Consider the following 13121-nt stretch of genomic DNA (forward strand, 5'->3'; position numbering starts at 1 on the left):
TGGGATATCAATGCAAAGTGGAGAAAACCCATATATACAAAAGAGAAGAGTATTGCGAGAAGAATATCCATGGATAGAAAAAAAAGAAAATATACTTTCACCTCACACTTCAGCACATCACCATCACCACATGCTAGGTAGTACTGTCTGTACTCACTCCTTCTTCTCCTTCCCGCCATCACCAAAATACGAACTCAAGCTCGTCCAACCACCACCACCACTCTCCTTCCTCTCTTCCCTCGCCGCGTGCCTCTCACTCTTGTACTCCTCCCAAGAAAGCTGCGCCGCCGCACCAGTCACACCCTGGCCCTCACCAGAAGAAGCAGCAGAGTGACCACTCTCGCGAGCCTTCAACGCATGCGCAGGCAAAGGACGAACCGCATCCTCGCCGCCGTAAATGCGTAACGCGGTACCGAAGGCCCAGTCCACCGCTTCTTCAACGGGATGATCGAATATGTACGGGAGGAACGGGACAACGGTGAGACCGAGCTGTAAGCGAGATCGAAGACGTTAGCCAAAGCAGTCCCCAAGAAAAAGGAGGAACTTTGGGAAAGAGGAAGAAAAGAAAATCCAAAAACATACACCAATAGGAACCCAAGTCCTCACGAACACAATCTTAGACCCGCGCACCATTTTCCCGGAGTACTTCACAACAGAATGAATAGTAAAAGCCGGAAGACCCATACTAGCCAGACCCTGAAAAATAGCGCGCTTCGCCATAACCATGCGATAATCCTCCGCGAGGGAAATCGTATTCGTCGGCCAGGGCGTGAGTTCGGATTCCTGTTCTCCTCCGGCCGCAGCCGCGGCAGGGTTCTCATCAAGAGGCTTTGCCAAATTGCCCATGGCCATACCGCGAAGCTCCTGGCCAACGCTAACGCTCGCATCGCGGTACTCTTGTCCCGGGGCGGTTAATGCGCGCCGGTTACGCAGGTATGCTTTGTAACCTTCATGGCTGACGTCGCCGAGGAGGTAGGCCCAGGAAACGGCGTATGCGGAGCGGACGAGGATTGGGTGGGCGACTGGTCGGAAGGATTCGCCTATGTCTGAGGTGTAGGCTACGTAGCGGTGGGCTGAGAGGAGGATTGTTCGGATTCGGTTTGCGTAGGCGGCGTAGCGGTATGGGGTGTCTGTTGAGTCGACGGAGCTGGGGGTTGAGGTTGGCATGTTAGTTTGGTATGGTTGAGAGGGGTGCTATAGCTGGGATAGAGGTTGGATGGGAATTGTAGAAGAAGGGAGAGACGAGGATTGATTGTGCTCGGAAGCTGATATCATATGGTGGAGTATGGATGAATGTGTGGAGAAGGCCAGGCTGGGCTGGGCCGGATGCGGTCTTTGCGGAGCTTGCATTGTTGGTGTTTGTATGCATTTCTCGGCGAGGATTGTGCAGAGGTTGTGATGTGTATTCAGATGGATTGGGGTGTATTGCACGTACTAGGGGGAGTAGAGGTCATCGTAGAAGTCGTCTTCACGGTCGACAATTTGTTGCAGTTTCCGGGGCAGGCTTTGCCGCGGCGGGAGCGGGGAGTTGTCTGTGTCTGTTTCTGTTTCTGCGGGCGCCGATGCTTCTGGTTTGCGCCCCCAAACCATTGTGAATTGTGAGAGTAGTGGATATAAAGAAAAGGAGAAAAAGAGTGAGGGGGAAGAGGGGAGGCACAAGGCACGAGGATAGACTCCGAATGGGGAAGTAGAGAAGTCGAGAAGCAAGGGGGAGTGGGAGTGGGAGGAAAGTTAAAAATTTGGAATGAGAATAGTAGAACACTAATACTAGTCAAGTAGGCAGGGTTAATTAAGAAGAGTCAAAGTACGGAGTAAAATTACTTGGTTCTGTCAATATCCTCGGAGGTACGGCATCAGCCACGGCAGCGGGCAGTGACATAGCCGGGGAACTACTAACAGTTCGTTGTACATCTACTCCGTGCCTGGACCGTGGTTTAGTGCAGTGCTGCCCGTTCTGTTCCTGGTTGCTGGGTCATTTCTCACACATACTTATGAGGTCATCAAAATTAGTATTTTATCTATCTGGACTCTCTGGACTCTCGAGTCTCATGATAAAAGATTCAAGATATCATTCCCCTGGTCTCCTTCCTGCTTCCTCTGATCGGCTCTGTTTTCCTGCTGCTTCCCGAAATCACATGACCTCGGGCCTTCCCGGAATGTACTAGCACCACGTGATCTTAAGTCACCTGCTGCTGTCTGCTGACTCATCCGTCACGCTAACCACATATGGTCCGGTCCGACTTCGTCTCTGGCCGAGCCTGAGGATTCCGCTTTCCACATCGTTGCCTTTAACCTCCAACTCAATCCCCCACCTCACTCCCTCAAGATGGTCGTCTACTACCAGATCGCCGGCAAGAAGGTCGGCTCCCACGTCGTAAGTGACCGACCCGCTCCCCCAATCCGCCCGCGCGCCCCCGCCTCATCCCTTTTTGCATCCTGGCATGACCCGGAAGCACGAGCACCGCAACACAAAGGCTAACCGGGCTTCTTCTTTGCGCGCTATAGCTCTCCATGGCCGTTCTCGGCTCCATCTTCGCCGGTTCCTGGGCTGCCATGTCCGGTGGCGAGAAGCCCAAGACCGCCGCCGGTCCCCCCCATCAACGCTTCTTCCAAGGAGGAGGGTGACTTTGTCCAGTACGTGATCTGCAATTTCTCTGCCGTGGCTTCTACTTCTACAGAGGAGAGAAGCAAGCTTTGAAATAGCCTTGTGTACTCCTATACCGCGCAATGAACTAACACGAACTACCCATATAGACAATTCCTGAAGGAAGTTGATGGCGGCAAGTCCGAGAAGCACTAAATCGCCCTCTCCGCGGAATATGTCGACGGAATCGACCGGTCGTGAACCAGCGTGACGCCACTCGAGCTCGTCCCGTTCGCCTGTCGCTTTCTGTCGCATCGGTGCAATCGATATATCTCAGCTAGGCATATGTCGTGACCCGGCCAGAGTGGAAGCTGGGTTATTATAGCTGGGATCCCTGCGGCGGGTGGATTTTGTGGATCTGTACATAAGAGGCGTGTACGTTGCATAGAAGAACTGTTCCTTCTACCACTTCTTGTCTCTTGTTTCTGGCCGGATTGCTAGCCGAACTTTCGGTTATGGTTCTAGTAGTACTTGCCAAAATTCGTGCATTCGGAAGCTGTGTCCAGCTGTTACGGTTGTCCCCGGAGCGATAAAATACAGCCCCGGCTAAGTCACTTGCGTTGTATCACCGCGGTGGCATACCAGTCAAGCTCTAGTCCTAGGGCAGCTCGAAGCTGGTAGCTGGTAGCTGGCCGGAGCCCGGGAATCGTAGCACAGAAAGTTCCGCGAGCAAATCCCGATAGTAAATCAGTAGTGAACAGCTAAATCCCGCGGGAAATTTATCATATGGCTATCCTTATCACCCAGCGTATATTCGCGTGGGTAACCGTAACGCAAACCCAAACATCCAACCCACCCTCCGCTTCCCATCTCCCTCACTACACTATACTACACCTCCTCACCACTCCGAGTCCATACCACACCACCCACCACAAGCAAAATGAAACAAATACCGTTCCCCTATGCCCTGAATATCGGCACCGACATCGTCCACCTGCCCCGCATAACCCGCCTCCTAACCTCACGCCCCAACTACCTCTCCCGCTTCACGCAGCGCATTCTCAGCGACGCCGAACAACGCGACTTCCACAGACGCTTCAAGGGAATCACCCAACTCTCCTCCCAGAATTCCTCTAAACCTACATCCGCATCTGCATCCACATCTGCATTTACCTCTACCTCCGCCTCCATGTCCGCGTCCACGCGCTCCGCACCCATAACCCCCGAAATAACGCGCTGGCTCGCCGGCCGCTTCGCCGCCAAAGAAGCCGCGCGCAAAGCATCGCCGGCGGGCGCGGCCTCGATTGGGTGGAAGGATGTTATCGTGAGGGTTGAGGAGGATGTGAGAAAGTCAACTGCTCCAATGGGTGGTGCTGTTGATGGGCACACTGCGGTGGATGGGACGAGTCGGAGGCCGGAGATCGTTTATGTCGGTGGTGGCGAGGAGAGGGTTGCTAGACTGTCTATTTCACATGATGGGGATTATGTGGTTGCTACTGTTCTTGCGGCGGGGTGAAGAGGGGAGAGAATACGGTTGATTTTAATTTGATGGAGCTTCGCGAGGGAGCTTCGTGAGGTCTTTTGGCCCGTTGAGGCTATGGAAGCTGGAAGCTGGAAGCTGTTGAAGCTATACTTCTTCTTCTTCTCTCCTCCCATCTACACTTTGCTGTTGCCGAATTGACCATGAATATTCGTCACATTTGGATCTCCGCTTTGGTTCGCCTTGCATGATACTGTGGATGGGGCCATCTATGGGTGACTGGTCTGTCTTTGGATACCGCGGGCGCCCGCGGACTCGAATGCGGCGGCGCGACTACATACATCTGTTCTGTGGCATGCTCAGTGTTACATGTTGGTATTAGATGGAACACTTTCTCAATCGCGAATTGGATTGGGCTTGCTACAATAGCGATTTTGTATAGAGATTCCAATGCCGAGGCAGTTTGTTCGTGTTGGGTTTGTAGAATATGCGAGAAGATCTAGATAAATTAGCTCCAGGCTCAGATGGTCATCAGCTAGAACTATTTTGAGGACAGGAGAAATATGCCAACAGTTCAATTGTCTAGCTTTCAGTCCCATTTGGTTGCAATTGCTACCACGTTTTTAATGGTTGGCCATCGTTCACTGCGGGAATGCGGGACAATCTTATCTTCCGCGGAGCTACCTTAAAAGTTGCTGCATCCCACCCATCCCAGCTCTCTCAATTACATCTCTTCTTTGCCACGATCAGTTTTAAACTGACTTGTGCCTGGGAATCTCTCTGCCTAACGAGCAGCTTCAGGTAAAGAACAGAGACCAGAGAACAGAGAACAGACAGACAACAAGGTACGCGCAGCGACACCTCTCCCTCTCTCGATCACACGCTGACGATTAACCAGGAACACATCAAAATGCCCTTCTCTCACCACAGCCATTCCGGCCAATTCTGCCCTGGCCACGCAAAGGACTCCCTAGAGGATGTCATCCTGGCAGCCATCAGCAAAAAGATGAAAGTCTTCTGCCTGACCGAGCACATGCCCCGCCACAAAGAAGATTTCTACCCAGAAGAGGTACACCACTCAGACCGCAAATGCAAATGCATAAAAAAAGACCCAAAGAGCAAAAGCTAACTGTTCTCCCCAGATTGAATCCGGCCAAACAGAAGAATGGCACGCTAGCAACGAAGAAGCCTACTGGATCGAAGCAACCCGCCTACGCACAAAATACGCCTCTCAAATCAACCTAATAATCGGCTTCGAATGTGACTGGATCAGACCCGAATCCTTATCCCTAATCAACCGCTCTCTAACCCGCTTCCCATTCGAATTCTTCATCGGATCACTCCACCACACCCTAACCATCCCAATCGACTACGACAGGCCCATGTACGACGAAGCCCGTGACCGCGCTGGTGGCTCAGAGGAGAAGCTCTTCGAGGCATATTTCGATGAGCAGTTGGATATGCTGCAACAGTTGCGCCCACTGGTTGTGGGCCACTTCGATCTTATTCGGTTGAAGAGCGATGATCCCGAGCGAAGCTTCACTACCTGGCCGGGTGTTTGGAGTAAGGTGTTGAGGAATTTGGATTTTGTGGCATCGTACGGCGGTATCCTTGAGCTTAATGGGGCGGCTTTGAGAAAAGGGATGAGTGAGCCTTATCCCAAGGCGGAGATTTGCAAGGTGAGTTTTCCTTTTTTTTGGCCCAGTGGCGGCTGTAGTGGAAGCTGACCTTTTCACTTTCGTAGGAGTTCCTTGCCCGCGGCGGTCGCTTCTGTCTGTCTGATGATAGCCACGGCGTGGATCAGATCAGTCTGAATTTCCAACGTGTGGTGGACTTCCTTGATAGTACTGGCATCTCGACGGTGCATTATTTGCAGGTAGCTGAGACCGAGGCACAGGCTTCTGCGCCTGATGCCAGATTCCCTCTCACGGAGATCGGTTCGATTTCTGTGGAGGAATTGAAAAAGTTGGAGTTTTGGCAAGCGGCTTGAGGTGTTATTGATGTACATAGAATTTAGAGGAATGCTCCCAGTCTACTACCGATTTTCTGAGTTTCTTTTCTGTTTGAAACATTCGCCGATTCGGTGTCTAACTATCCACAGAGACCTAGCTACCGATTTGAATAGTCTTCCGATCCTGGCATGCACCTGGCCGGGTGAAATCGAGATGTCCGGTTCATATGGTAGTATTAAGTGGTATCTCATTCGGACTCCTCAGACTGATAGAGAAAGATGTACAGCTACTCGGGATAGTCTTGTCGTGCTGACTTGGGTGAAATGGGAAGACAATGCATAGTATGCGTAGCTAGCTTGCAAAAACACCAAACTCCCCTGCCTCCAAAATTGTCGCTGTTTGCTGCTTGCTGTTAGGCACCCACTTGATTCACCTTTCCCTTTCACCCTCTGCCTCACACACATACCGCGATCATTGCCATCTCCTCGATTCGCCCATATCATCTTGCATATGGGGCTTGGGCCTTCGCTCAATTTGAATACTCTGTTCAATCCCCTTTACATACTTCGCTTCAGGTCTCCTCCGCCACCAGCAACGTCGCTCCCAGAGCCGTCCTGCCGATTGCAGTACGCAACCTGTGTCGATCATCATCGAAAAGCTAATTCCAGAGCGCAGAGCACATCTTTTGTCATCAGCGACGTTAACGTGTACATCTACTCCTTCGATTCATCCCAGGCGTGTCATCCTTCCCGTACCAGTATTCACCCCTCAGTCCTCATCGGGAGCAATCTCCAATAAACGCTCCTTGCTGCGTGTCATTTCTATCTCTACTCGCTCACCCATCGCAAGCCAGTTTTGAGCTTCATTTCTCTGATAACGAGTCATCTTTAATCTACACACTCCACACACCGCGAAGTGTTCACTATGGACTCCGAGAATATTTCCACCGAGAAGCTCCCAATGCTCAAGGGAATGGATAACTTCCAGCAATGGGCCTATCATCTCAGGCAGGCATCGCAAGCTCGCAGTGTGAAACTCTGGAAGCTTATCATTGGCGAATTTCAGCCTGCCAACGAACATCCGATTGCCTGGAGCAAGGCAGAGACTCGTACTCGTGCTGCCACTTACATGCGCATGCCTGCTGCAAAGGTCAGTGACGACCAAATTAGAAGATTTGTCCGCATGTTTGTCACCACTCCAAACGAAGAGCTTGCCGAATGGACCAAGCTAAACTCGACCGCAATGAACCTCATTTGTTCGACAATTGCTCCCGGGATCGCTCTGGGCACGGTGGAAGAGAGATCAGCGACAAGACTTTTCGACCGATTGACCAGGATGTATGGAAGGCCCAACAAAGATGTGTTCCAGTTGAAGTTTGATGCCTTGGCCGACTGCAACTACCGTCCCGGCACCAAGCCTCAGAACTTTGTCAAGAAGTTTTGGGAATTGGTTATGAACAAGCATAATTACACTGGTCCCTATCACCTCACCACACAATGGGATCTTTATGGTCAATTCATCCGCGCTGTTCGTGCTCATGGCGACATGCTGCATTGGATTACCAATCATAACCCAGACATGGAATCTGCAACGCTTCTCAAGGACACAATCCAATCCTTTCTCGATTACGAGTGCAACCGTGTGCAAAACCTCGCTCGTACCCCCCGTCGTTGACTATCCACACCTTTCAGCAACAACGACGTAGTCGTCATTATCGACTACCTCGGCCATATTTCGCTATGGGCAGCCATCCATGCAAAAGTGGCATGGCGAGGGACCTCATGTACTAATACTTTCTTTCTTTCTTTGTCTGATATCTACGTTGACGGGCTGGTGGGATCTTCGGGTTTTAGGGAAACTAGATTAGTTTCTCTCTCATTTCCTCTCTATTCCTCACATGCATGTCACTACCATTACAATCACCTCCATGCGCACCTAGCGCCGTAAAAATCATTGGAGAAATCCCTCAGCGACGACGAATCAACAGGTCACCGAGTCTTTCTATAGGAAAAAGTCGAGGTAGTCCCTCCATCCGCTCAATCTAGCACATTAGGGCATGGCTGGAGAGATACGCAATAGTAAAACGGTCTAGAACGACCCAGCCTCGGTCCGCAAGCCGCTGCTTCAAGACTTTGACAAAATAATTGCCACAGATAGCGCCCTTTGAAAACCATACAGTTTTTCTTGCCTGTACCCGACCGAAAAATGCCGACAAAAGACACATTAAAAAAAAGTGGATCCAGTGAACGAGTTCATAGTTAACCAAAAAGTTGACCGACGCAGGGGTCGAACCTGCAATCTCTTGATTCGTAGTCAAGCGCCTTGCCATTGGGCCAGCCGGCCTTGATGAATTGTGGTTTCAGATTATGTCTTATGATCCAAAATGAGGAATTGTGTCGGACTTGGTAATGTGCCGATGCTCCGATGCTCCTATACTCCAGATTTAAATGGTCGTAGGTCTGCGAGAGATAGCTTGACCTCGGGTTTCTATTGTAGGCCAAAGAATCTAGCAATGAATATCCCAGTACTGCGCATCGGAGAAGTAAACTTTGTTAATTGATGGTTGCGTCGATGATGCGATGCATAAGGCCATGCATGTATGGACCGAATACCGAAAGATATTGACCCAATTGCTAGCAGCGACAAAATAATATTTGTAAACTGCCAATTGGCCTTGTTTATAATGGATTCAGATGAATGTAGGATCAATTATGATCAAGTCCACCATTCATGACTTCATGGAAAGATCTTGAAACTATGACCGATCGGATCCACACCGAAGAAGATAACTCTCATGCTGGAGGGACTAATTGTATGTTACTGCCACTGTACTACCAGACCTGGAGTTTTTTATTATTATTTATAGACTGTGATGCATTTGTTGCTCGGTAGACCGTACTCGTACTCTCTGCTTATGCCAGACAAATTCAAGAGTAATCACCGCTAGATCCCGTCATCCCGGCTGGGGCATTGAAAGGGTGAAGCCCATCGAATGAGCGTGCGAGGCAGTCCCTGAAAAGAAAAGGTTATTCCGTCAAGGTGGCCTGAACGCGGGTGATTTTGGGATGGCTGTTTCACCATCCTCGGTATAGAGTTGAGGTATATCAACGATATACCCAGCCATCTCGGGAAGTAGATTCCTAATCCAGCTGAAGCATAAGAGTCAAGCCCAATCTATCCAATTACAGAGTATTTGTGAGCTGAATTCCCACTGTTCCCTTCAGGTTCAAGTTCCACTGGGCTGTGGGCAGAGGTGATTACGTCGAAACCCCACTCCCTCGGGGAATTGTGGGCTCCACTGTGGCTGCCCCTCGTTTTTTCTCTCCAACCTCAAAACTTCCATCTCCAACACTGCAAGCTCCCCCAACTACACTACATTTACATCCACATCCACATCCACATCCACAATGGGCGTTGAAAAGAAGACTCTGGTCCCCGGAAACGGTGTTGACTTCCCCAAGAAGGGCGACAATGTCTCTCTCCACTACACCGGCTGCTTGTACGATGCCTCCAAGGCCGACAACCACTTCATGGGCGACAAGTGAGCAACAACCTTCCCCTCAGCATCTCTGAAACCCATTATAGTAGCTAGGCTTACCAATCATGTCCGATAATCAGGTTCGACAGCTCCCACAATCCCGGCCGTGGTCCCCTTGCCAGTGACATCGGTGTCGGCCGTCTGATCCGCGGTACGTCACGTTCACACCTTGGATTATGGAATGCGCGCAGTTGAATAAGCAGTTGTGGCACATGGGCATATTGGGATATCACATTGCTAACTACCTGCTCTATAGGTTGGGACGAGGGTGTTCCTCAGATGAGCGTCGGCGAGAAGGCCATCCTCACCATCAGCGCGTAAGTCATTCGCACTCCTCTTTGAAGCTTCACGACACACTGCTAACCATTCCCTTTTTAAATATAGTGACTACGGTTACGGTCCCAAGTATGTACCCTGACATCTCCATCCACATGAACCCCATTCCGCTCGACTGCGAGTCGCCGCTTCGAATGACAACAATACTAATTTCTTTCCTAGGGGCTTCCCCGGTCTGATTCCCGCTAACTCCCAGCTGGTCTTGTAAGTATTCAACTCATCTCCTACCAGGCAAAGCTTAAGCTAATTCTATATAGCGAGGTTGAGCTCCTCAAGATCAACAAGACTGCCTAAATTATAAGATTAGTGTTTCGTTATCTGCGAGTACATTTTCTTCCCCATGAGACTACCTCCTCTCGTGGGCATTGGGTTCATTGAAACCGAAGAAATGCCAATGAAAATTTCGATGGCGGCTTGTTCTGCTTGGCAAATCACATCTAAGATTATATTGTAAACGATAGACCATGGCGGATGTAGTGCTTCACCACTGGTAAACCTCACCAACTTGTAGAAAAGATCCGCTATCAGCAACCTGAAGCTATTACTGAGGGGGGGTTTCATTGTTAAATCAAACAATGATCACTTCTAAGTTTCACCACCCATTGCCCGGGGGTTCTGAAAGGAGCTTTGCTCAACTACGTCCACAAATTCTTTGTTGTTGGACTGCCCCGGGGGAAGTTGATTCCATTGTTCAAGTTCTCGTAGTAATAGAGAAAGAGTCGACTTACGTTCAATGAGGAGCCGGCGCCGAGGGGTAGCCTCTTTTTGCACAATGCCTTTTCTTCCATCCTGATGTTTTCCACAGGTAAATCAATGCTACGAGAGATAATGAACAATTCGAGTTGAGACAAGCACACATAGTCGGAAATGCTATAAATTATATGTAATTCCTCCACAAGCCCTAAAACTTTCCAATTCAAGATAACTTCCAGCATAACAGTACTCAGAATCGAAATTGCTTCCCAGATTTTCCCAAATGGCCAAAGTCAACTTTGGCGAAAGCCCCCCCTAAATGCGAATTTGATTCGACCACAGTGGGGAACTTTTCTCGATTCCGCGAGAATATGGTCAGCGAGTTCGACAAGATGGCTAGTCAATTGGACACTCCAAATGAAGGCTCAAGGACCGCGGCTTTTCAGTCGGTCGTTGATTGGCTACCCAGTATAGCACTGCTGAAGGAATGAAATTTTATCGTATCCAGCTCGAGTCGAATATGTCATTTCAATCCCCTGCGCCCCCTTGTGTGCTAATCAGATACCGTCATATAGAGAGCAATATGCACCGCACAGCGAATCTTCTGCAATTCATCCCCGGTCAGCTACTTCTACTATATCAGGTGGCGCTATTATACAGGAAGGGCACAGCAAACGATTTCAAGAACAGCTAGGTACAGTACGTGAAAAGCTGCAGAGAAATCCATACTTATACAAGCAGCTACGGAAGTCTGTCGGAACTTTCTCTATGCAAGTGGAATCGTTTGACTCTTAGCAACGATGAGGAATTTCAAGATGTACTGGCCTTCATTAGGGATTATCGAACGGTGAATGAAGATCAAACGAATTACAGATGTAGCTTCGGGACTATTGGGGACGAAGCAAAGATGTGGGATGAGGTTAACGAGTTGTGGGGTCTTCTTGATCGGCCGGTTCCAAACAGCTCATGCAGGCAGTGTTTTGTTCGTTTGGCTCCTAGATAAACTTAGCTCAGTAGACCACTGAAATAAAATCTCTCATGGTTTCCAGTTATCCTGTGAAGCTAGATTAGTATCATTGACGGCGGAGTGACGAAAGGGTTCGAATCTTGATTTCGTCCTCATTTAAGGTTAAATGGTTCGATCCGATCGTCGATCGATCGAGCTAACCAGATCTTTACAGCAAGGTATGCTACCCACATTTCCCCAGAAGCATTCCACAAATCAGGGATCGTGAGGTAAGTCTTTAAGAACAGGCTCGCATCCGCTAGTAGCACGGTGCAGCAGCATTTGGTTCAGGCACAGCAGCTCATGATGTCACCTCCGGCAATTGAGATGTCATCACGGACTCGGGAATATAATATCCGACTAGTCTCGAAAGCATTTAGAACTCACCTTTGAACTTACTAACTTTGATTTTCACACTATTTTAAGTTCCTCCAAATCCTGCCATACTCACCAACCGAAGCGCCGAAATGCCCCCCCAAAGAAAAATATACCGATCCCAAGCTTCGCAATGAGGTGAAAGAAGAGATACACCAAAGTGATAAAGGCGGAAAGCCCGGACAATGGTCAGCACGCAAGGTGATTTCTTCCGCCCATTCTACATACATTTATAGATGAGCACTAACCACGGTAGGCTCAACTAATGGCCTCGGAGTACAAAAAGCGCGGCGGTGGCTACAATCAAAGCAAGGAGGAAGGGCAGGATGAGAGTCAAAAGCATTTGGATGACTGGACAAAGGAAGACTGGCAGACCAAAGAGGGAAGGGGTACTGCGAAAAAGAGTGATGGCTCAAGGCAGAGATATCTCCCCAAGGAGGCGTGGGAGAAATTGAGCGACAAGGAGAAGGAGAAAACGGATAAGAAGAAGTTAAGCGAGTCAAAGAAGGGGAAGCAGTTTGTTGGAAATACAGGGGGTGCAAAGGAAGCGGGTCGGAAGGCTAGGAAGCATGCTGAGAGGGGTGAAGAAGACAAGGAAGAAGACAAGGAAGAAGACAAGGAAGAAGAGGAGGAAGAAGACAAGGAAGAAGACAAGGAAGAAGACAAGGAAGAAAACAAGGAAGAAAACAAGGAAGAAAACAAGGAAGAAAACAAGGAAGAAGACGAGGAAGAAGACAAGGAAGAAGACAAGGATAGATACGAGGATAAAGATGGAGAAAGAGATGGGGAGGGAAAGGGGAAAAAAAGGGGGGAAAGGGCCCGAGCCAAGGAAGAGAAAAGGGAAAGCAGAAGGCTGGAACTAAAAGGAGTGCGAAACAGGCAAATGGACCAAACAAGAAGCAGGAGGTCAAGCAGACGGGGAAATAAAATACCGAAGTGGAGGGACTACAGGAGCAGGATGGTAGTTATATAGAGGACGCAAAGATGCGAAAGACGAGGACGAAGGAAAGTCAAAGAAGCAGAGTTGGAAGACTTATCTAAACAAAGACTTTACATCCCAAGCGCTTGGGTGTCATGTCTTCTTTCATTAGAGGATGGGCTGTATTTTCTTAGTAGCTTTGTGACAGCATTCCTTTCGAGGTCTAAAACAAAGGCAG

General features: G+C 49.4%; 7 protein-coding genes across 7 annotated transcripts; 6 read left to right on the forward strand and 1 right to left on the reverse strand.

The window, feature by feature from the left end:
• Window positions 1–153: 153 nt before the first annotated feature.
• Window positions 154–1590, reverse strand: N7481_013166 (uncharacterized protein; the record flags this gene model as incomplete). Its single annotated transcript, XM_057272385.1, has 3 exons — window positions 154–489; window positions 583–1147; window positions 1436–1590. 3 exons carry the CDS (start codon window positions 1588–1590, stop codon window positions 154–156), a joined length of 1056 nt encoding a protein of 351 aa, XP_057116573.1.
• A 736-nt stretch (window positions 1591–2326) lies between these two features.
• Window positions 2327–2800, forward strand: N7481_013167 (ATP19 family protein; the record flags this gene model as incomplete). The annotated part of the gene is made up of 3 exons (XM_057272386.1): window positions 2327–2374; window positions 2506–2621; window positions 2755–2800. The coding sequence occupies 3 exons, from the start codon at window positions 2327–2329 to the stop codon at window positions 2798–2800; spliced, it is 210 nt and encodes a 69-aa protein (XP_057116574.1).
• Window positions 2801–3524: 724 nt separating this feature from the next.
• Window positions 3525–4100, forward strand: N7481_013168 (holo-ACP synthase; the record flags this gene model as incomplete). Its single annotated transcript, XM_057272387.1, has 1 exon — window positions 3525–4100. One exon carries the CDS (start codon window positions 3525–3527, stop codon window positions 4098–4100), a length of 576 nt encoding a protein of 191 aa, XP_057116575.1.
• Window positions 4101–4974: 874 nt separating this feature from the next.
• N7481_013169 (histidinol-phosphatase) lies at window positions 4975–6054 on the forward strand (the record flags this gene model as incomplete). The annotated part of the gene is made up of 3 exons (XM_057272388.1): window positions 4975–5133; window positions 5207–5743; window positions 5809–6054. 3 exons carry the CDS (start codon window positions 4975–4977, stop codon window positions 6052–6054), a joined length of 942 nt encoding a protein of 313 aa, XP_057116576.1.
• Window positions 6055–6940: 886 nt separating this feature from the next.
• N7481_013170 (uncharacterized protein) lies at window positions 6941–7690 on the forward strand (the record flags this gene model as incomplete). The annotated part of the gene is made up of 1 exon (XM_057272389.1): window positions 6941–7690. One exon carries the CDS (start codon window positions 6941–6943, stop codon window positions 7688–7690), a length of 750 nt encoding a protein of 249 aa, XP_057116577.1.
• Window positions 7691–9423: 1733 nt separating this feature from the next.
• On the forward strand, window positions 9424–10184 carry N7481_013171 (FKBP-type peptidyl-prolyl cis-trans isomerase; the record flags this gene model as incomplete). The annotated part of the gene is made up of 6 exons (XM_057272390.1): window positions 9424–9557; window positions 9635–9705; window positions 9811–9871; window positions 9939–9959; window positions 10053–10094; window positions 10148–10184. The coding sequence occupies 6 exons, from the start codon at window positions 9424–9426 to the stop codon at window positions 10182–10184; spliced, it is 366 nt and encodes a 121-aa protein (XP_057116578.1).
• Window positions 10185–12229: 2045 nt separating this feature from the next.
• On the forward strand, window positions 12230–12937 carry N7481_013172 (uncharacterized protein; the record flags this gene model as incomplete). Its single annotated transcript, XM_057272391.1, has 1 exon — window positions 12230–12937. One exon carries the CDS (start codon window positions 12230–12232, stop codon window positions 12935–12937), a length of 708 nt encoding a protein of 235 aa, XP_057116579.1.
• Window positions 12938–13121: the final 184 nt, after the last annotated feature.

This window comes from Penicillium waksmanii (genome assembly GCF_028829765.1).
Source record: "Penicillium waksmanii strain IBT 27052 chromosome Unknown utg000010l:1.0-3698451.0:1.0-3701458.0, whole genome shotgun sequence".
Classification (NCBI taxonomy): Eukaryota; Fungi; Ascomycota; class Eurotiomycetes; order Eurotiales; family Aspergillaceae; genus Penicillium; species Penicillium waksmanii.